A 24,275-nucleotide genomic window follows, 5' to 3' on the forward strand; every position below is an offset into this window, starting at 1 on the left:
TCAAGCCCAAAAGCTCTGTCATCCCTACTCTGTCTCCTCCCTCCTCCTCTACTTCCCCTCACCCCTTTCCTATCTTCTTCATGGCCCTTTGTGCCCCGCTCTGCCTCTCTGGATGGAGTTCTGGGAGAGAGGTGTGTCTACGCACTACACACAAGGGCCGGCCACTAGCAAGACTTGCCATGCCCGTGTCTCCATTTTCTCTATCATGGGAGTGACTAAACTAAATAACACTGTACCCATTTGAAACATGACCTGTATGCTGTACTAGAGTAGTATGGAAGTGAGGAGACCTGTCTCTCCAGGGACAGGCAGTCCATTTTCTCCAGGAGCAGGCAGTGTGTGATCTATGGCACAGATGCACTATGTCTACAAAAGTATGTGGACACCCTTTTAAATTAGTGGATTCGTCGTTGCTGACGGGTGTCTAAAATTGAGCACACAGCCATGCAATTGCTATAGACAAACATTGGCAGTAGAATGACCTTACTGAAGAGCTCAGTGACTTCCAACGTGACACTGTCATAGGATGCCACCTTTCTAACAAGTCTAACAACTGTAAATGCTGTTATTGTGAAGTTGAAATGTCTAGAACGGCTCAGCTGCGAAGTGGTACGCAACACAAGCTCACATTATGGGACTGCTGAGTGCTGAAGTGCGTGGCGCGTAAACATCTTCTGTCCTCGGTTGTAGCACAGTAACTGTTCGTTCGGAGCTTCATGAAATAGGTTTCCATGGTCGAGCAGCAGCACACAAGCCTAAGATCACCATGTGCTTTGCCAAGTGTCAGCTGGAGTGGTGTAAAGCTCACCGCAATTGGACTCTGGAGCAGTGGAAACGCATTCTCTGGAGTGATGAATCACGCTTCACCATCTGGCAGTCCAATGGACAAATCTGGGTTTGGTGGATGCTAGGAGGATGCTACCTGCCCGAATGCATAATGCCAACTGTAAAGTTTGGTGGACGAGGAATAACTGTCTGGGGCTGTTTTTCAGGGTTCGGGCTACACCCCTTAGTTCCAGTGAAGGGAAATCTTCACGCTACAGCATACAATGACATCCTACATGATTCTGTGCTTCCAATTTTGTGGCAACAGTTTGGGGAAGGCCCTTTCCTGTTTCAGCAAGACAATGCCCCCGTGCACAAAGTGAGGTCCATACAGAAATGGTTTGTCGACATACTTTTGGTCATGCAGTGTATGTTCTAATCCTATGTTGACACATCTCTCATCTCATCTGGGTATTACAGATCATGACCTGCGTGTGTGTTTGTGTATATCTTAGCTCAGATTGACCAGAGATTTAAAAGGCTATACAGTACGGTGGTTGTAGGGAGGAGGAAGGTGCTTCGTCTATTGGATGTGTAAGCAGTTTTATGGAAAAGTGTATCTGTCTATATATTGCAAGACATGAGTGTGCGTCTGCACGTTTGTGTGTGTTAATGTGCGCTCACTATCCCCTTGCCGGTGAGTTGGCTCCAGTACGTGGGCCAGTCATGTCAGCGTTGTGATTGCTCATACAGGGAGTGGCCAGTTTTCTCTGCTCTGTCCTGGTGCTAATGTTTGCTGCGTAAGTCAAAGTGCGTAAGTCAAAGTGCGTAAGTCAAAGTGCGTAAGTGCGCGGCTGCGCACATCAATGCATGTGAGTGTAATGGTGTGTGTGTGTGTGTGTCTGTATTGGTCCTTGTGTGTGTGCTTCTGAATGTGTGTTTTGGTGTGCGTGTGTGTGTTGAGGCTATGCTGGCAGGGCACCCGGGATGCTCAGACACTTGCGTTAAGGCTGACGTGAGACTTGGTGAAGCCATGTGGGCCTCAGAGGGGTATTGTGGAATATTCTGGGCCTGCCTGCCTGAGAACTAGGCCAGACTGTTAGACAGACAGAAAGAACAGCCAGGATTCCACTGGGACATGCCAATCCAACCATAAGGGACGGAGATACACTGTCTGACTGAGATTACACACAAACTAGGTGATGAAGGTGCAGAGATAGTTGAGATTACCTTGGCTGCTGGGTCATAATTCCTGTGATTGCCTTATTCCCACTTTGAGGGTTGGGAGATTCATAATGCATGTAGTAATGTACGGTTACATCATGAGGCAGCTGTCTGTACTTCTGAAGTTCTATATCTGTCAGTGTGTATAAGCAAGAGTGCCTAATGTGTTCTGTATCTGGTGTGCGTTCTTCCGTGCATGCATGTGTGTCTGTGCATGCGTGTGTGTGTGTGCATGCGTGTGTGTAAGGTCTCTCAGTATCAGTGTAATCCTGTGTCTCCCAGCAGGATTGTAACTCATAAAACAGGACTATTAAAAGTCTCCTAATCCTCCAGAGGCAGGCTGGGGGTAATTAGTACCAGAGCAGAGCGCCCCAACTCTCTCATTCATTAATGCCCTCCAAATGGTATTTACCAAACGACTTGTACATGACTCACTCACTCACTCACTCACTCACTCACTCACTCACTCACTCACTCACTCACTCACACTCCCTCCTTAGATACAGGAAGTAACAGGATGTACAGTGGATGAGTCTGTCAGCTGATTACTCTGGGGAGATCACAGGTGTGTGTGTATTGAGCATGTGTATGTTTTGTAATTATGTGTGTATGTGTGTGAATGATGCAATAGAGAGAGGGAAAGGGGCTGACGAATCCCTCTGCAGATTTCATCTCCCCCCGTTGCCATGGAGATGCTCTGTTGGGAAGGCCACAAAGCCTGAGGCGCAGAGAAAAGGAAAATGCTTGTGTGAGTCAGAGAGAGAGGAAAAGAGAGAGAAAGAAAGAAAGAGAGAGAGGAAAAGAGAGAGAGAGGGAGGAAGTGGTGATGGTGGACTATTATTACTGAGCAGAAAGTCTAAAGAGGCTCATTGATATTCTCTGGGAAAGGAAAGCAGCCCTTGCTGGGTGTGTTCGTGGTAAACAGGCCTGCTAGAGGAGCTCTGTCTGTCCCCTGTCAGTCAGTCTGTCTGTCTGCCCCTCTCGCTCTCTCACTCAAACACTTGTTTTTTTCTCTCTCCTTCTCTCTGAGTGAAGGGGTTTGTTCGGGGGTGATGGGACGTCCACACCGCTTTCCACCCCCGCTGCACTAGGCCCTCATTCTGGGGAAATCAGCCATTCCTTCTCTCCCCTTTCACCCTATTTACCTGCTCACCATAACGATCAGACAACAAACCCTGTAAATATCGAAATTAACACCTAAAACCACTTCACTCCCTCCTTCACGTCTGGACAGCCCTAGTGTGAATTGATGGGACTATATGGGAGGGGAAATAGGCTGTGTATAACTCTCCCATGACCGTATGTGTGAAAGCCTTCCTACTCTGTGAAGTCTTAGCCCAGTGGAGGGAGAGATGGGCCGGGTGAAAATGCTTAGGGCCAGTGAGTTTGGCCCAGATGTGTGTGCTAAAGAGCTATTTTCTGCCCATTCGGTAATCACTAAATTATGAATGTTGAGTTTATGATACAGTATGCTGCAGTCACGGCATGGGTGTGTGTGTGTGGGTATAAGCTATATGTGTGCTTGTGTGCTTAGCACTCAAGTAGAGTGTGCTGTGAGTGAGCGCTCATGCGGTCTGTGTGTGTCAGTGTGTTAGGCACATTTATATGTTGGTGTATGTGCATGGCATGTATTTGTGTGTGACCTATTTTCTCCATCTCTCATAACAGAATGCTGATTGGGGTGTACTGTCAGCAGCAGTGTGTGTGTGTGTGTGTCTCTATAGAGCTGTGCAGACATTGATTGGGTTAGTGTGCAAATGAGGAGAGGAGGGCTGACACAAGGGAAGGGTCAGTCACAATGGCAGGCTGGGCCATCCTCCCTGATCTGATCTAACACACTTCTCCTTGATGGGATAAAGATAGAGCCTGAAATAAGACTCTGCATCAGATCCAGGGATTGAAAGTGGAACTGACACAATGTTAACTACTTTGCAGATATGAAACAAACAGACAATTGTAATATTAGTCAAAAAATATTGAATTCCCAGTTTATGCTACAAAACAACTTTATAAGAGGTTTTAAAAAAATAGGTTGTATTTGATTCAACATTCCATGACGTACACGGACACATTGTTAGCTGAATAGATGGATGCAGTTCGATGCATGATTAATATCATTCACCAATACATTTCTTGGAAGTCCAACAAATATTGCTATCAGGTTGTAAATGCTGGCCAGCTGGCCTGGTACAATGTTTGCTTCCTCCTTTCGGGAGGCACTGTTTCAGTTTCAATGACTCAGTGTTCTGGACAAAAATGGACTGGCTGGGAATGTCAATACAATCAAACTAGCAAGGGCAATGATCACAAGATAGATAGCTAGCTAGTGGGTGACTGACTTCTTCAGCTAGAGATGCACGTGTCATTTGGTTAGCTAGCAAGAGATGTGAATCGCCTTGTTAGCTAGCTAGCTATGCTAAACTACTGTTATACAGTTAGTACATCTCTTGTGTTTCGTAAATTCACTCTGGCTAGCTATCTACTCCGATTATAGACCACTCTTGTCTAAGTGTGCCAGAGTGCACAATAACTGATGAATTTATGAACGCACACCTCTTGAATATGACCAGTGTCAGTATACGTAGGCTGAAAAATTTGGTTAGTCATGAACGCACTATATAACATGACAACGACCTAACCAGTTCTGCCTGGGCGTAGCTAGCAAGCTAGCCGTCTTTTGCCAGTTAGCTTGGGGGCTTGGTTAGGACAAGCATACATTGGCAGGCAAGCCGCAGAAGAAAGAGCAGGCTATTCCCCCATCATTTACCAGTGCAATTTTGACTGCCAACTTCCTGAAAAAGGTTTGCTCTGCCTATCATTAGTTGTTGATCTTGTTGTTGTTGATGTGCATATAGGGAAAGATGGCCTACCTTTTCATGGTTGTTTGATCAATAGGACTGTAAAGTTCCCAAATGTAAGATGACTCGTGGTATTTATCTACATATGTGCAGCAATCCAATCAAGTGTATTTTGTGACTTTTGCCCGAATGTGTTCCAGTTATCTAACGTCACGCTGTTGCAACTGCCTGTAAACACACAGTCCAGTTCAAAGTGAATGATGGCAGGCCCTTGTGGCAAATGAATGTCCTTGAGTGGCCCAGCCAGAGCCCGGACTTAAACACCGATCGAACATCTCTGGAGAAACCTGAAAATAGCTGTGCAGTGATACTCCCCATCCAACCTGACAGAGCTTGAGAGAATCTGCAGAGAAGAATGGGAGAAACTCCCCAAATACAGGTGTGCCAAGCTTGTAGCATCACACCCAAGAAGATTCCAGGCTGTAATCGCTGCCAAAGGTGCTTCAACAAAGTACTGAATAAAGGGTCTGAATACTGAATACACATGTAAATGTGATATATATTTTTTTCTGTTTGTAATAAATTTGCAAACATTTCTAAAGTGTGGAAAACGTGAAGGGGTCTGAATACTTTCTGAATGCACCTTTATATGAACAGATTTTAATAAGCGTTCATGTTGTTAAAATGCTGTCAGTTCCACTGTAAGTCTCTGCTAAGGCACAAGAATGTTCAGTAAGTTTACATTTTTTTCTCACCATGGTCCCAATGTCCTTTTTCCCAATGGAAAGCCTGAAGTTATTTTCTGATCAAATGCTCTGAGTGTTGTGACTTGCATGTGAAGGGCTGTGGGCCTACTGCGGCACTGAAAGCAAACATTTCTAAAATGTGGAACATTTCCAGGAGCCCCATAGAGAGTCATGGGATAGCATGTGAAACCACAGCCGCCCACCTTGTGACAGAGCAGAAAATGGCTGGAGGTGGTTGTGACTGAGGAAATAGAGGAAGGGAGGAGGTGGCAGAGGAGAAAGAGAGACACCCAGTGATCAAGGAAGATCCAGCACTGATAAGCAACAGTCTAATAATCCATTGCCAAAGTGATACTATGGTACGGATGTGAATGTAGGCTTATCCTCATACAGTAACTCTTTAGAGTGACTGGTATTAGATAAGTACTATTCTATTAGGTAGAGAGGAGTGGAAGTTAAAGAATGTTCTGCCAGAGTGACCTTAGCAACAGACAGCCCCTCCGACAGTCACGAGGAGTGCTAGTTCTGCATTGTCACGGCAACCAGCAGGACTGTCAGTCTGAGGGGTGCTGATAGATTTGGAAAGGGAACGAAGGCAGGGAACGAGGGGGCTGTGTCTGTGTGTTTTCTTCTGACTGTGTCTCTCCAACGAGCGGAATGGAAAAACAGTGTTCTTGTGCATTAACCACACGCTCCTGCCTGCATTGCATTGCTGTCCTCAAACTGAACCCACCTGCTAGAAAGACTTGCTGTGCCTCCACAGAGGTCTAATGGGGTTTAAGCTAGTGAGCAGTATTGGAGTCTTGCCAGGCAACTGGCTGAGTTTCTCCACTTATTTCCTAAAGTTCATCAACAGTGCAGACGGAATGAAAATGAGGTTCTCTCTACAATTTTTAATTTGTTTTCTCACTTGTTCACTCACCGTCTCTCAAAGACTGACGAATAGGAACATTTCACACAGAGGACAGGATAGTGTTTATAACTAACACGTCAATGTGTCAGGGTGTTTTTACTAGTGGGCACACTCAGACAAAGCTGGCACCACCTATAATGCAGCCTCCCTGGCAGGTCAGTGACCCTCCCGTGTCCCAGGGTGGAAGAATGGCAGAAAGGAAGCTGAGCAATGTCAGGAAAGGCAGAGCGAGGGATGAGAGAATAGAGGGATATCCCAGGGGGAGTCCCCGTAGAGGAGGGTGGGGCGCCCACAGCAGGGGCTGTACTAATTACACCTTCTTTACTGTCACGCACGTACGCACGCACACGCACACACACACACACACACACACACACAGGGAGAGAGAGGGCTGCGTGGCAGTGTGGAGAATGATTCACGAATTGAGCATGTCCATATCCCACTGCCACAAAGCATGCAGCCTACTGAGTTCCTACTGCATCTATTTCATATGCAAACACTAACATGCATCCAAAGATGAAAAGTAGTGTGTGTGTTTTGATCTACTGCTCACCACCCAGTGAATTCATCAGGGCATTAATAGAGCTCCATGAATATGCAGTGCAGACTGGCTTGGCTTCCTCCTCTCTCCCAACACGTGCTTCACCTTACCATGGGGATACGTTAGAGTGAGTATGAGACCTGAGATATGTGTGTTAGTGTTTTGGACTGGCAGTGGTGAGATGGTATGAGATGGTGTGTGTGTGGTATGTTGTTTAGGGTGGTTGCATACTGCAGTATTTTACAGGGAGCTGTGAATATTGGGTCTGTCTGTGTTTGTTGAGGCAGTGGGTTGGGCAGAGACTAGCAACAGTGTCTGGGTTGGTTGTCTGCTTCTGCGGTCGGCACACGTGCCTTTATCTCCCGGAAATACACTTGAGGAGATCTGGGGAACCCCTAGCAGCTGTCCCACAGAACAGATGAAAAGACAGGGTCAGGAATCAGGATTGTACGGTTAGCAACTGGGATTTCACGTTCACACACTTTCCTACTGCTACGGAGACCACGTGGCTGGATGTCTGATGTCTGTGTAGTATTGAATCCTGTTGAGTCCTATTGCTGTTTGTTTAGGCCCGAGTGTTGATTCCATAGGTCAGTGTCTGCATGGGCGTGTGGATGTTAGCTGTTAGCACCACTGTGTGTATTTGAACAGCTGCCTCTCCACTCCATCTCAGTGGAGACTTGGCTTATTCTCTCTTACCTGCAAGAAAATACTCAAGGCTGTCATGACCCCGACTTTCCCTCTTTGATAAATCAGGAAGGAAGAAAAGAAGTCACATCCTCTAGTTCTACCGTTCGATAGCCTCACTGAGGGAGGGGAGGAGAGAGACGTATAGTACAGTCGTGGCCAAATGTTTTGAGAATGACACATATTCATTTCCACAAAGTTTGCCGCTTAGGTGTCTTTAGATATTTTTGTCAGATGTTACTATGGAATACTGAAGTATAATTACAAGCATTTCATAAGTGTCAAGGGCTTTTATTGATAATTACATGAAGTTGATGCAAAGAGTCAATATTTACAGTGTTGACCCTTCTTTTTCAAGACCTCTGCAATCCGCCCTGGCATGCTGTCAATTAACTTCTGGGCCACATCCTGACTGATGGCAGCCCATTCTTGCATAATCAATGCTTGGAGTTTGTCAGAATTTGTGGGTTTTTGTTTGTCCACCCACTTCTGGATTGACCACAAGTACTCAATGGGATTAAGGTCTGGGGAGTTTCCTGGCCATGGACCCAAAATATCGATGTTTTGTTTCCCGAGCCACTTAGTTATCACTTTTGCCTTATGGAAAGGTGCTCCATCATGCTGGAAAAGGCATTGTTCATCACCAACCTGTTCCTGGATGGTTGGGAGTAGTTGCTCTCGGAGGATGTGTTGGTACCATTCTTAATTCATGGCTGTGTTCTTAGGCAGAATTGTGAGTGAGCCCACTCCCTTGGCTGAGAAGCAACCCTACACATGAATGGTCTCAGGATGCTTTACTGTTGGGATGACACAGGACTGATGGTAGTGCTCACCTTGTCTTCTCCGGACAAACTTTTTTCCGGATGCCCCAAACAATCGGAAAGGGGATTCATCAGAGAAAATGACTTTACCCCAGTCCTCAGCAGTCCAATCCCTGTACCTTTTGCAGAATATCAGTCTGTCCCTGATGTTTTTCCTGGAGAGAAGTGGCTTCTTTGCTGCCCTTCTTGACACCAGGCCATCCTCCAAAAGTCTTCGGCTCACTGTGCGTGCAGAGGCACTCACACCTGCCTGGTGACATTCCTGAGCAAGCTCTGTACTGGTGGTGCCCCGATCCTGCAGCTGAATCAACTTTAGGAGACGGTCGTGGCGCTTGCTGGATTTTCTTGGGCACCCTGAAGCCTTCTTCACAACAATTGAACCGCTCTCCTTGAAGTTCTTGATGATCCCATTAATGGTTGATTTAGGTGCAATCTTACTGACAGCAATGTCCTTGCCTGTGAAGCCCTTGTTGTGCAAAGCAATGATGACGGCACGTGTTTCCTTGTAGGTAACCATGATTGACAGAGAAAGAACAATGATTCCAAGCACCACCCTCCTTTTGAAGCTTCCAGTCTGTTATTCGAACTCAATCAGTATGACAGAGTGATCTTCAGCCTTGTCCTCGTCAACACTCACACCTGTGTTAACGAGAGAATCACTGACATGATGTCAGCTGGTCCTTTTGTGGCAGGGCTGAAATGCAGTGGAAATGTTTTTGGGGGATTCAGTTAATTTACATGGCAAAGAGGGACTTTGCAATTAATTGCAATTCATCTGATCACTCTTCATAACATTCTGGAGTATATGCAAATTGCCATCATACAAAGTGAGGCAGCAGACTTTGTGAAAATTCATATTTGTGTCATTCTCAAAACTTTTGGCCACGACTGTAGACTGTCATGCTGAATTGTATTAGCAACCTAAAGGTGTCTGTAGCCTGACAGGATGTGTGGTTGTGGAAATCAGTTAGGGGGGCAAGAGATGGAGGGAACACTAATGTCAGCAGAAGATGCCTGATCACTCTGTTTCCTGCCTGTCATTCTCTGTCGCTCTTTCCTTCTGCCTCCCTCTCTCTCCCACTCCCTCTCTCTCCCACTCCCTCTCTCTCCCACTCCCGCTCACATCCACCCAATGCACCCGCTCCTTGCTGTCTCCTTCTCTCCCTCCCCCTTTCTCTCTGTCATATCAGCCTGTTCCCTCACCATGGTGTTGGTGACTAAATGTCATGGGAAAAATCAATATGTGCTGGCTCCCTGTGGGTTTACTGCGGGAGGGGGGCGTTGCAAGGAGGAGGGTTACAGGCAGGGAGGCTAACAGTAAACGCTGGCTAGCTGTGCTGTGGCAGGAGCAGATGGGGATGACAGCAGACTACACAGAGGAGAGGAGCTCCTTTCAGGATTAGTTCACTAGCTGTCTCTATTAGGGGTTGACCTATAGATAAACAAGGTATAGTGACTGAGCTATTGGCTGCCCATACTGTACAAATACTGTGTGTGTGGGGGGGGGGGGGGGGGATTAAACATGCTTAATTTTACTCACATTCCTCACCTTTCTAAGACACACACACACACACACATACACATACCTAGCTACACACACATAGCTAGACACCTAGCTACACACACATAGCTAGACAGCTTGTCACGAATCCCGTTTCCTGAGTCGGTTTTTTGCCTGTGTTCTGTCCTGGAGTGTTTTTTCCGGCGTCCTGGAACGCACCCTGTCTGGTTGCCGGGCAATGTAGCCAGTTGGGAGTTCTGATTACCCTCCACCTGTATCCCATCAGCTATCTGCACACCTGGTCCTGATCATCATCTCTCCTCTTCATAAGCCCGGACCTGACATCCATTCCCTGCCGGATCGTTAGCCATGAACAGTATGTTGTGCCATAGTATCAGCCTCAAGTTGGATAGAATTTGTTTTGTTGTTTTTTTACGTATTGCTTGCCTTAAACTTACCTCCGTTTGTTTTGTCTTCAGTTACTCACCCGGATCATTTACCCCATTCCCGCCTGGTCGTCGGAGGATTCTGCTACCCCATTGGATCCACCTATTTACTCCCATCAACTCACCACCGCTGCCCGCTACGCCACCTGGATATATCTACCCATTCACATTCACTTGTAAATAAATACTCACCTTCTTCCTACTCTCCTTGTCCTGGTCTGCTTCTGGGTTCGATTTTGAAAGAACGTGACAGAACGATCCGGCCAAGGATGAACCCAGCGGACCTGGACTCCGTTTGCCATGCCATTACCCAGCAGGGGAAGACATTGGGACAACACAAGATGACGCTACAGGAGATAGCGGGTTCAATCCAGAACTTATCTGCTAGCTTGACACAAATCCAGGATCAGCTCAGTTTGCCGGCGATTCATTCACCACCTGTTTCACCCATCTCACCTGCCGTGTCTGGAGCGGTTTCCTTCCGTGAACCCAAGGTACCGACGCCTGAGAAATATGAAGGGGATTTGGGAAGATGCCGTTCGTTTCTTATGCAGTGTGGGTTAGTGTTTGATCTGCAGCCCCATTCTTACGCCACTGACAAGGCTAGGATAGCCTTTGTTATTGAACTGCTGTGTGGAAGAGCTCTGGAATGGGCTTCAGCCGTTTGGGAACGACAGGGGACCTGCATGGCTTCATACCTGGAGTTCACGGGAGAGATGAGAAAGCTTTTTGACCATCCAGTCCGAGGTAAGGACGCAGCTAAACGTTTGTTCACTCTTCGCCAAGGAGCTCGCAGTGTGGCAGACTTTATGATCGAGTTCAGGACATTGGCTGTGGAGAGTGGTTGGAGTGAGGAGTCACTACAAGCGGCTTTTTACCAGGGGTTGTCGGAGCAACTCAAGGACGAGCTGATATCCTATCCAGAGCCTAGTGACCTAGACAGCTTGGTCACTTTATCTATTCGGGTAGATAATAGAGTCCGAGAGAGAAGGAGGGAGAAGCAGTGGGGCCCATCCAATCAATCAGCAACTCGGTTACCATTCGGTTCAGGAAGTGAACCAGAACGTATTGATCGTTATTCCCCACACGGGATTAGTGGAGGGGTCTTGCCACCAGATTCTGAACCAATGCAAGTGGGGCGACACGGGCTAACTAAGGAGGAGCGCCAACGTAGACGTGAGACCAACAGCTGTTTCTACTGTGGTAGCTCGGGACATTACATCTCCGCTTGTCCACAGCGCCCGTTAAACTGCCCGGCTCGCTAGTTTTGGGAGGAATTTTAGCGAGCCAGTTTCAATCTCTCAAGGATCCTGTCAGAACCCGTTTTCCTGCGACCCTTATGAATAAGGATCAGAGCTTAGAGATGAACGCTCTTATCGATTCAGGTGCCGATGGCAGCTTTATTGATGCCGACTTGGTGGAACAGCTGGGGCTTTCCAAGGAGCAATTGCCGGAAGCCATTGAAGCAACCACTCTGAACGGCAGTAGTCTGGCACGGATCACTATGAGGACTGAACCGGTTAAGATGTTGGTGTCGGGGAATCATTCAGAGTTTATCTCCTTCTTCATTCTGTCCTCGCCCCATGTTCCTCTGGTTCTTGGTTACCCCTGGCTGAAGGAACACAATCCCTCGTTTGATTGGGTGACGGGTAAGGTAACTAGTTGGAGCATTGAGTGTCATGCTAACTGCCTTAGGACTGCCTGTTCTCCTGCTGTTTCCAGTCAGGTCAGTGACTCTGCTCCTCCTGATTTATCACTGGTTCCAGAAACATATCACGAGTTGGGTGAAGTATTCAGTAAACAGAAGGCTCTGTCCCTTCCTCCCCACCGACCTTATGACTGTGCGATTAATCTGTTTCCTGGAGCTGCCTTTCCCAAGGGACGGTTATACAGTATCTCTCGACCTGAACGTGAGGCCTTGGAGACCTACATCAAGGAGTCTCTAGCTGCAGGTCTCATTCGGCCCTCGTCATCACCTCTGGGAGCAGGATTTTTTTTTGTGAGCAAGAAGGATGGCTCTCTTCGACCGTGTATTGATTATCGGGGTTTGAATGATATTACGGTCAAGAACAAGTATCCCCTGCCCTTGATGAGCTCGGCTTTTGATTCCTTACAGGGTGCTACGGTTTTTACGAAGCTTGATTTACGTAATGCTTATCATTTGGTTCGGATCAAAGAGGGGGACGAGTGGTTGACTGGGTTCAATACTCCGATGGGACATTTTGAGTACCAGGTGATGCCGTTTGAACTGACCAACGCTCCTGCTGTGTTCCAAAGTATGGTGAATGACGTTCTGAGAGATATGATTGGTATTTTTGTGTTCGTTTACCTGGATGATATCCTCATCTTCTCGAAGGAGCTTTCTAGCCACGTTCTGCATGTCAAGCAGGTCCTGCAGCGGTTATTGGAGAACCGTCTGTTCGTGAAGGCTGAGAAGTGTGATTTTCACGCCCACACGACGTCCTTCCTCGGGTACATCATATCCAGGGGAGAGATCAAGATGGACCAAGAGAAGGTTCGGGATTGGGTCCAGCCCGGTACAAGATTGCAGCTCCAGAGATTCCTGGGGTTTGCGAATTTTTATCGGAGGTTTATCCGTGATTACAGTCGGGTGGCCGCCCCTTTAACTGCCCTGACGTCTTGCACCAGAGTTTTCTGTTGGACTCCTGAGGCAGACCGAGCATTTCTGGACTTGAAGAGCCGATTCACCAACGCCCCGATTCTCTCTCAACCTGACACTTCCCGTCAGTTCGTTGTGGAGGTGGATGCGTCTGATGTGGGGGTGGGCGCCATCCTGTCCCAGCGTAGCTCCACTGACGGTAAACTCCATCCCTGCGCCTTCTACTCTTGTCGTCTTTCTCCAGCTGAAAGAAACTACGATGTGGGTAACCGGGAGCTTCTCGCTGTGAAGCTTGCCTTGGAGGAGTGGCGTCACTGGTTGGAGGGAGCGGAGCAACCGTTTGTGGTCTGGACTGACCACAAGAATCTGGCTTACGTGCAATCGGCTAAACGTCTCAACTCCCGTCAGGCCCGGTGGGCTTTGTTTTTTGGACGCTTCAATTTTTCCCTGACGTTCCGACCTGGGTCGAAGAACGGGAAGGCGGACGCCCTGTCCCGGATGTTCTCCAAGACGGAGGAGAGTGGGGCCAAGACAGACGATTCTTCCCCAGAACGTTGTCGTGGGAGCCGTTACATGGAGGATTGAGGAGGATGTGATGGCAGCCCTTCGGACACAGCCCGGGCCCGGTAACGGTCCACCCGGTCGGTTGTTCGTGCCTGAGTCGGTTCGTTCTGCTGTCCTTCAGTGGTCCCACGCCAGCAAGATAGCTTGTCACCCTGGCGTTGCTCGGACTATGGCGCTACTGCGCAGACGATTTTGGTGGCCTGCCATGGGAGAAGATACCCGGAGGTTTGTTGCCGCTTGTCCTGTTTGTGCGCAGAATAAGAGTACCAATCGGGCCAGCTCTGGGCTTCTTCACCCCCTACCTATTCCCCGGCGACCTTGGTCGCATCTGGCCCTGGATTTTGTCACGGGGTTGCCCTCTTCTGTTGGTAACACGGTTATTCTGACCATTGTGGATAGATTCAGCAAGTTTGCCCACTTTGTTCCCCTCTCCAAGCTGCCTTCTGCCACTGAGACGTCCGAGATCCTGGTTAGGGAGGTGTTCAGGGTCCACGGGTTGCCCTGTGACATTGTTTCTGACCGTGGTCCTCAGTTTACCTCTGCTGTCTGGAAATCCTTCTGTTTGGCCATTGGAGCTACAGTCAGTCTCACATCTGGATTTCACCCCCAATCTAATGGTCAGGCGGAGAGAGCCAACCAGAAGATGGAGTCCACGCTGCGCTGTCTTGTTTCCTCTGATCCCACCTCTTGGTCCTCTCAATTACCCTGGGTCGAGTATGCTCATAATACTCTCCCTTCATCTGCCACTGGGATGTCTCCCTTCCAGTGCCTGTACGGTTACCAACCTCCCTTGTTTCCTTCTCAGGAGCGGGATCTCTCGGTTCCTTCTGTCCAGACCCACATTCGTCGTTGCCACCGCACCTGGCATCGGGCCAGGAAGGCCCTCCTTAAGGTTTCTGACCGGTATCAGATCCAGGCGAATCGTCGCCGTATTCCTGCCCCCGCTTATACCGTCGGAGATAGGGTTTGGTTGGCTACACGGGATCTTCCTCTACGGACTGAGTCGAGGAAACTGTCACCGAAGTTCATTGGTCCGTTTGTAGTGGAGAGGATCATTAATCCTGTTGTGGTCCGACTCAAGTTGCCTGCTACACTAAGAGTACATCCCACCTTTCATGTCTCCTGCCTCAAGCCGGTTCTCCTCAGTCCTCTGTTGCCCCCTCCTCCTCGTCCTCCTCGGATGATCGGAGGTGGTCCTGTCTACACGGTGCGCCGCATCATGGACTCCAGACGGCGGGGTCGAGGGTACCAGTATTTAGTGGATTGGCAAGGATATGGTCCTGAGGAGAGGAGTTGGATTCCTCGGCGTCAGATCCTTGACGATGACCTGCTTCGTGACTTTTACCGCCTCCACCCTGGCGCTCCGGGTAGTCCGCCCGGTGGCGTTCGTCGGAGGGGGGGTACTGTCACGAATCCCGTTTCCTGAGTCGTTTTTTTGCCTGTGTTCTGTCCTGGAGTGTTTTTTTTCCGGCGTCCTGGAACGCACCCTGTCTGGTTGCCGGGCAATGTAGCCAGTTGGGAGTTCTGATTACCCGCACCTGTATCCCATCAGCTATCTGCACACCTGGTCCTGATCATCATCTCTCCTCTTCATAAGCCCGGACCTGACATCCATTCCCTGCCGGATCGTTAGCCATGAACAGTATGTTGTGCCATAGTATCAGCCTCAAGTTGGATAGAATTTGTTTTGTTGTTTTTTTACGTATTGCTTGCCTTAAACTTACCTCCGTTTTGTTTTGTCTTCAGTTACTCACCCGGATCATTTACCCCATTCCCGCCTGGTCGTCGGAGGATTCTGCTACCCCATTGGATCCACCTATTTACTCCCATCAACTCACCACCGCTGCCCGCTACGCCACCTGGATATATCTACCCATTCACATTCACTTGTAAATAAATACTCACCTTCTTCCTACTCTCCTTGTCCTGGTCTGCTTCTGGGTTCGATTTTGAAAGAACGTGACACACCTAGCTACACACACATAGCTAGACACACAGCTACACACACATAGCTAGACACATAACTACACACACAGCTAGACACACGCTGGCCTAATTTGTTTCCCAGATGTGAGCCTGGAGTTTTTTTCTCCCTCATCTTGTTGTTGATCTCTTGCGGATGTTGTTATGAGCGAGAGAGAGGAAGTTAATAAGAATATAAAACAGGAAGAGAATATATTAAAAGGAGCACAAACAAACAAACACACACACACACACATACAGGCTGTTACATTCTCTCCCCAGCAGTTAGCTCTTTAGAATGTGTGAGGAGATCCCTCTCAGCCCCGCCTCTCTCTCTCTCGCTTTCTCTCTTTTTCTGTCTCCCTCTTTCTCTCGCTTTCTCTCCTCTCTCTTTTTGTCACTAGGTATCAACCTCTCTCCCCCAGACTTTCAATTTCAAGGTGCTTTATTGGCATGACATTAGACACTATTTCAAAGTGAGGTTAGAAAATGCCCCCACTCCTTCCGTATGTGTTGGGGTGTGTGTGGGCGGAGGGTAGAGGGTAGCTGTGGTGTAGGGGTAGGAGGCGTTGCCATGGGCTGGGTTAATACATGGTTGCTGGGTAATTAAGCAATAAGGCTCGAGGGGGTGTGGTATATTGACCATATACCACGAACCCCCAAGGTGCCTTATTGCTATTATAAACTGGTTACCAATGTAATTAGAGCAGTAAAAAATAATTGTTTTGTCATACCATTGGTATACAACAGCTGTCAGCCAGTCAGAATTCAGGACTTAAACCACCCAGTTTATAATTATGAATAGACCTCTGTATTTTAACAGTGTGTGTTCACGGAGAGTGGCCTTTTAGTCTCTCTCTCTCTGTGTGTGTGTGTGTGTGTGTGTGTGTTACTGTGCAGTAATCACTGATTTGACTTTAGACATCCAAGTGAAGGAGGGGCCAGCAATACAGAAGGCTGATTGCTTTACCAGCATTGTCAATAATAAGTCCTGTCCTTACCGTGCCAGCAATGAGCATTAATAGTTTGGTTCACCTCTAGACATCATTTGGCAAAAATGACTGTCACAAATGAACAAGTACCCCCCCTCCACCCCCCTTATCATTTGTTCCTCTCTGTGTGTAATCAATGTGTTTACATTTGAATACTAGGAGCCCATCTCTCTCACCAGTCTTATAGGTATGGCCAAGGTCACAGGAGCCCCAGATCTGTCATTATGAAATGTGGCAGGGGGCTGGATGCTCGGATTGACTCAGATAGGATCCTGCTGCGTCTCAGTCCAGGCCACTCTCATGGCGCACGCACGCACGCACGCACGCACGCACACACACACACACACACACACACACACACACACACACACACACACACACAGTGTCAATGAGCGACTGGGAGACAGGGAGGAGTAATATGATGATATGACTTGAGGAGGAGGAGCTGGCATCTCTGTACTTATCTGAGGTGGAAGGGTCTGCTTGTCCAACAGGAGTAATCAGACGGAGTTGGGGCAATCCCTCCCCCTCCCACTGGGGCACGTGTAGGGACAGGGGTGTAGTCCGAGCCAACCCCAGGTAGACGGAGAGAGAGGGGTGTGGTTTGCCCAGATAACCCCTTAGCACCAGGATTAGGGAGAAGAGGGTTAAATCCCGTCGGAGCTAAACCCCTTGTACCTTGTCCAGAAATCTGGGTTCAGCTCTCTAGAGCCATACCTCTGTCAGCACTGGTGAGATTTAACCCTGATGCTGGAGGCTATCAGACTAAGAGATTGCATGTATTAGGTACTAGAACTCCAGATGTGACTCTTCCTACTCGCATGTTAACATACCATCTATCATGTTTACTTTACCCCTACTATATGTACATAGCTACCTCAATTACCGTGTACCCCTGCACACCGACTCGGTACTGGTACTCCTGTATATAGCCAAGTTATTTTTATTCGTTATTCACTTTGTATTTATTCTTCGTGTCACACTTTCAATTTTTGTTGTCTTTAATTCTGCGTTGTTTGAAAAAGACCCGTAAGTCAGCATTCCACTGTTGGTCTACACCTTGTTGTGTACGCCGCACGTGACACGTACCATTTGATTTGAATTGGAGTGCGTCTTGTTTCTTCACTGGAGTGTGTACTCTGAGGCTCTTTCTAAGCCAGTAACACCCGTGGTTTTAAAACTCTAGGGTTGCTTGGCTCAGCTTCTTTGGAAGCAAGTGAAGTGGCCCGCTCAGAGTCGGGGATCAGCTTTTTCCAAATGTTCTTCCTCGGCTAAAAATAGCCTGATGTTTATCAGAGTTCCAGGTTACTCACTCACAGCCTCACGCTCACTATACACATACTGTACACTACACACACACACACTGCGTAGGCCTCTGAAACGGCTCTCCTTAATATCTTTATTTGGACTAGGGCAGGAGTGTGTATATTACCTCCAGGTTACTGCTGTCTGTTGGAGTGAATATTAAACAGACCTCAGTGGGCAGTCTGTTTGGTGGTCTGCCTGGCTTGTCGGTCTGCAGTATACATTACGTTGACTGACCGTTTTCCCGAGTGTTTCCCCAACCTCTGTATTGTGATCTCTTTCAGGCGCCACCAGAGACATTGGATCAGCTCTTACCAGGATGTGCATGCGGCATCGCAGCATCGAGGCCAAACTGCGCCATTTCACCAAGTAAGTCCCGCCCTCTTACACAGGCATCCTCCTATAGGCCTAGCGCTGTCCCTGCTATCACTCCGTTAGTGGGGATTGGTCCCATGAACTGTCAGTCACTGCTCTGTGTAAACCGTATCTTTGACGATGGCAGCCAACAGTAATGAGTAGTAGCTGTCATCCCATCCATGTTCCTTGGCTGACCTTCTGAAAGTCTGTGGTAAGCTTTGGACAAACTGTGACCCTTGTTTTTCGTTCAGAAGCTACAACAGTATGTAAATGAGAATAGGTGGCAGGTCTAAATTTACATTTCGGTTATTTAGCGGACACTCTTATCCAGAGAGACTTACAGGAGCAATTAGGGTTGTGCCTTGCTCAAGGGCACATCGGCAGATTTTTGATCTAGTCGGCTCTGTGATTCGAATCAACAACCTTTTGGTGACTGGCGCAACACTCTTAACCGCTAGGCTACCTGCCGCCCAGACTCTCCATGGTAGGAGAGTGAATTGTGTGTGAGCTACCAGTCATGGGTTTTCCATGCAAGTCTATCCCAGTGTTTGGGTCGGGTCTGTGGTAATGTGGAAATAGCAGTGCAGAACACTTGTGCATGTGTGATTTAGACACAAGATCACCTCAGACTGGTTATTCTACACACTATCTAGACTGGAACACTCTCTCCCTAAACTGTGTGATGCAGACAGGAGACGGAGGGAGGAGAAAACAGAATGTGAGGACTAAAACCCTCCATCTCCCCATCCTCCATCTTCTCTCCCTCCCTCTCCCCAAATCCCAAGCACCTCATTATAGGACGTCTGTAGACTATTCTCTCAGACACGTAGACTAAATGAATGGAACCACCAGCAGCAGCCTACTCTGTTCTAGACAGTAAATCTCAAAGAAAGGAATCCATTCTATTTAGTCTGCAGTCTTGAATGATTTTTCCAAATCAGAAGCTATTACCATGATGATGATGATGGTGGTGGTGTCTGTGGTGATGAGGAAGATGGTGTCTGTGGTGAGGATGGTGGTGTCTTGTTGGGGGTGTTTACATTCCTAACAAAGCGTTTCTGGGAGCAAAGTTTCCTCACCCTGCGGTGGCACATCAAAACCGGTCTCCTAACCCGTCTACTTTGTGCCACACTATAATCAGGGCTGAAGTACACATCAGCACTGTGCTGTCAGTCTGTGATTGGTCGACCTGGGAGGCTGCAGTTTCCAGACTCCACCATGGGACTCCCAGCTCATCCTGGAGTGACGGGGGTGTGCAGATGTGTCACATATCAGAAATAGTGAAGTGGGACGAGCCACGAAAGAGAATTATATAACCGCTTTCCCTTTCTAAAGATCTTATGTCTTAGAGCTTATATTTCCCATGGTTTCATAAGAAAACATATCATTTTTAGAATTCATCAATGCAAAGACTCATTTTGTCCACGTGTTCCATATGATGTGTGCCAGATGAAGCCACATTGTTACATTTAAATGGATAAGAAAATCACGATAGCCTCCCGAGTGGTGCAGCGGTCTAAGGCAGCGACTCGACCTTCGCCTCATCCCGAGCCCGTTAGGGAGATGCAGCCATGAGACAAGATCGTAATTGGATCACAATTGGATATCACGAAATTGGGGCGAAAAAGCGGGTAAAAATACAACAAAAAAAAAGAATACAAGTAAATCGTTATTATAACCAGTAATTAACACACCCATTGTACCTCGCTCTTACTCTTTCCCTCTGTCCTCCCAGTGCCCTGATGGAGAGCTTGATCACTCCTCTCCAGGACAGGATTGAGGATTGGAAGAAGACAGCCAACCAGCTGGACAAGGACCATGCCAAAGGTGAATAATAATATTATTGGATTGGATTTATATAGTGCCTTTCTACCAAAGCGCTTTAAATAGTAAGGGTAAACCTCACCTCATCCACCACCAACGTGTGGCACCCACCTGGGTGATGCACGGCAACCGTTGTTGTGCCAGAGCACTCACTGCACATCAGCGAGCATGGTGGAGAGGTGAGGAGTGATATATGGCAAGTAGGAATGAGGGGGATGACTAGGTGGCCATGATGAAAACCTCATGATGGAGGTGTGGGACACAGGCAGGGTACCTCTGGCGAATCATATTCCCCTCTGTCTCCGGTGTCCAAAATGGATGACATTCTGTCCCCGCTCTCTCCTCCAGAGTACAAGAGATCTCGTCATGAGATCAAGAAGAAGTCCTCAGACACCATGAAACTGCAGAAGAAGGCCCGGAAAGGTAGGCCGCTCTTCTTCTCTCTCTCTGACTGACAGCTAGCATGGCTGAACACAAACTGCCCTCTCCGGCGATCCAGCGCTCTAAAATCCCAGCAGGTTGTGCATTTTGTTTGGGTTAACCCGGTTAACCCGGACATTCTCTGTTATGTGGCGGTCTCAGCTGCGTCTTCCCTTCAGCATGATATTACAGTAGTACTAGTAGTACTAGTAGAAAATGTCAAGGTCAAATCCTCAAGGTGAGATCCTTTGCCAAGGCATTCTGACTATATCACTGTTTAGTTTTTTTAAGCGTTTGACATAGCTGACGTTTGTGTTTGTAGATCGTTGACGATTACAGTTTGGTCTTTAAAAGGGCCATCGCCTCAAATCACTACAGAGAGGGGGTGAAATGAGGGAAGCCGCAGTGAGGGAGAACATAGCTCCACTCCATGTTAGTGAAGACCGAGGTTGTAGAGCAACACTCTCCCCTGGTGGTCAGGATGATAATGACAGGCCTTCCCTCATTCGCGATAAAACAGTTCACTCTGATCCAGCAGCCAATAAATACTGTTGTCTATTTAAGGCTGTTTCTAGACAGTTGCCAGGCAGATGCAAGAATCTAAAATGATGAACTGAGGTGTATTTCATCTGAAAACCGGTGGACATTGATGTTTGGGTGGAATTGATTTTGATTTTGCTGCAACAGTGTTTTTGCTCTAACCGTGCGCACTTTGGCCGTGAACTGAGGTGTGATGGCTTCCTTGTACTAACCCTAACGATGAGCTCAACGATCTCTGCTTTCTCTCCTTTACCTCTGTCACCCCTCTGACCCCCTATATGTCCCCCAAATCCTCCTCTCAACCACCTTTGTTGTCCCTTCCTCTTTTGTCTCTCCCCTCTCTCTGTCTGTGGTTGATTTCCGTTCTGTAGAAATCCAGGGTAAGTATGTTGATCCCGTCCCACAACACTGCTATGCTATGCTACAGCTTCTTCTTTACATGTATTCTGTGTAGAGGGGTTTCCCATGACCAAAAAATGACTATTGGGAGACAGTAAATAGCTACGTGATTTACATCACTATAATGCATTTGGCCTGATACACTCATCTTCAGCTAGTTAGGCCTACTAGCTGTAACCATTAAACGTCTTCTTTCTGAGCCCTCTGGAAAGCTGTCCTGTGACCCCTGTGACTCCTGCATGGCTTGTTGTTCTAAAGCTCTTTCTGCTTTCTGCTCACAGCACTGGTTGCTGTTGACTAAGACCCCCCCCCCCTCGCTTCTCTACCATGACCATCTCTGACACTACTCCCTGCTGCATGACTTAACATTACAAGACATTTTGAAGACATACTTTCATTCGTTCATTTTTTTCATTATTTGGTTTAACTTCTGTAGATGTCAGTCTGTTTAGTGTCTGTATGCATTTCTGTTTATCTCATGTAGATACCGTACCAGTGTAGTATTTGTAGATCATTCTGTCCTGTGTCCATGGTGTCTGTTATTGGCTTTGGGGACCGAGAAGGGAGGGATGAGAGGAGGGGAGGGGTGACATTTGTCCCTTCAAGCCCAGACACACCACACATTTTCTAATCTTTTCTTTCTCTCCTTCTCCTCTCTCTTGTGTGTCACACTTTGGTTTTTCCTTGTGACCTCTCTGTTACCCTCTTCTCCTCCCTTTGTCCTTCTACCATCCCCTGTCCTCTTCCTCGTCCCGCTCCCTGCATTCTCTCTCCATTCCCAATCCCCCCACTCCCTGTATACTATGCCCCTGCCCTCTGTTTCCCTTTCCCTGCCCCTTGTTCCTGGCCCCTGTGCTCTTCCTCCTGGCTTCCCAGGCCGAGGGGACCTGCAGCCCCAGCTGGATAGTGCCATGCATGATGTGAATGACATGTACCTGCTGATGGAGGAGACAGAGAAGCAGGCGGTGCGCCGAGCTCTGGTGGAGGAGAGGGGACGCTTCTGCACCTTCATCGGCTTCCTGCAGCCTGTAGTGGTAAGACTGGAGGAGGGGAGGCAGGGGCTGTATGGGGAGGGGAAACACCAGGGACCTGGGGTGAGACATGGGGCCAATCCCTAATCATCCCGTCATCCCTACGCTTTCTGCACTTGTGGAGATCTGAGAGGTTTTGATTGGTGTAAGCAATATGGTAAAACTTCCATCAAGCCCATCAGAGGGTGAGGTGGAGCTATTACCAGGTTGCTCATACCAATCAAATCCTATCAAGTGTTTAGGGGACGATTTGGGATTGGGCCAGAGTGAAGATGAAACCGGAGGAGATGAGACTTGTCAGGGGCTGAAACCTAACTTGGGGGGAGAAAAGTCAATAAGCCACCAGCTAAAATATATTGACATTGCCCTCTAGTGTTGAGTCAAAGCTGAACAGTTGCAGTCATTCACATAAGGCCAGCGCTATTGCCATATATAATAACACTAACTGACTGAAATGAGTCTTGTTGTTTTGATCAGAATGGAGAGATTGCCATGCTGGGAGAGATCACTCACCTCCAGGCCATTATTGATGACCTCACTGTGCTGACCACTGATCCTCACAAACTGCCCCCCGCCAGCGAGCAGGTGCCGATTCTCTCTTCTAAGATATATTTTTATTATTTTTAGTCTAGTATTTTAGTATAATGTACCATCTCTCAGTCCCACTGTCTAGACAGAGGTCATTAAATGCTAGATGGAACAATGCTTGTGTGATAGAGTGAAATGTGCCATAACAATAATAGCATCATAATGTGTACCAGCAAGCAATATGCTATTCATTTATCTGAATGTGATAAACATGTCTGTTTGTACAGAGTTTGATTAGTAATGCCTAGGAATTCCTATAGGGGAACCATGCAGTTTACCAGCTCATGCATTACAACTTAAGCTAATGCTACGTGTCCGTGTGAATCGTTCTCATATTTCCCCCCTTTCAGGGGTATAACACTTATATGGTGCTAACTGGTTTGTCCTCGCTCTCTCCCAGGTGATTAAAGACCTGAAGGGTTCAGACTACAGCTGGTCCTACCAGACCCCTCCCTCCTCCCCCAGCAGTTCTGGCTCCAGGAAGAGCAGCATGTGCAGGTACGAACCAGAGGGAGACAGGACACATGGACTAGAAATACAGACATTTGTATTGACCTGGATTCATTTGATTTGATCAACAAAGGGGGGGGGGGGGGTTATTTTGTTTTGATCCAAGGTGTGTGGATGATATGTTGTACGCTATGTGAGTGGGAACATGCAGTACATCTGACAATAAAAGGTGACAGCGAAAGTGTGTCAGTGAGAGGTGGCGTTCAGATATGTGTCGTGTCTTAGTAAAAGAGGCGCCCCTGCATGTCTGCACATGTCTGTCTCTGAGAGTCTACTGAGCGTCTGTCTGCTGGTCCATGTGTCTGTTGTGTCCTCTGTCCTCACAGAGTTTAATCACAGATGGCGCCATATGGCTTGCAACACTCAGAGCACTAAAAAAAAGTATTTTTTTCTCTTAGTGGTGAAAATGACAACTTTATTTCAACTTAAAACAGACTTGTTTGATGATAACGAATAGCACGTAACATTTATGTTAGAATGTTATTTGAGTGTTTTTCAAAATAATCCCAGTTTCCATGTGTGAAGTAGGACACTTGTTAGGTCTGAAGTGGTGTCTTCTATTCTGAAGTATCTCTCAGGCTTGTCACGGTAGTGCTCTGGTGTGTCGCTTGTGTCACTGTCTGAGAGGCCATGTCTTTGGGCATGCCAGCAACCCTGCCCTGTACCCTGTGTGTCTAATCTACCCAACCCATGCTTGGTTCTCACACGGTCTTAACTTGTC

The 24,275-nt window shown here is 47.7% G+C and overlaps 1 protein-coding gene across 3 annotated transcripts in view; it reads left to right on the top strand.

The window, feature by feature from the left end:
- mtss1lb (MTSS I-BAR domain containing 2b) overlaps positions 1-24,275 on the top strand; it is an 85,322-nt gene that overhangs the window by 46,852 nt on the left and 14,195 nt on the right. For all 3 annotated transcript variants that reach the window (XM_038969724.1, XM_038969726.1, XM_038969725.1), the window contains exons 4-9: positions 18,170-18,254; positions 19,978-20,069; positions 20,415-20,489; positions 22,302-22,459; positions 22,934-23,041; positions 23,445-23,542. In XM_038969724.1, the coding sequence (XP_038825652.1) occupies positions 18,170-18,254; positions 19,978-20,069; positions 20,415-20,489; positions 22,302-22,459; positions 22,934-23,041; positions 23,445-23,542 (616 nt within the window). The remainder of the gene's footprint in view (positions 1-18,169; positions 18,255-19,977; positions 20,070-20,414; positions 20,490-22,301; positions 22,460-22,933; positions 23,042-23,444; positions 23,543-24,275) is intronic.

The sequence above is a fragment of the Salvelinus namaycush genome, chromosome 30 (genome assembly GCF_016432855.1).
Source record: "Salvelinus namaycush isolate Seneca chromosome 30, SaNama_1.0, whole genome shotgun sequence".
NCBI lineage: Eukaryota > Metazoa > Chordata > Actinopteri > Salmoniformes > Salmonidae > Salvelinus > Salvelinus namaycush.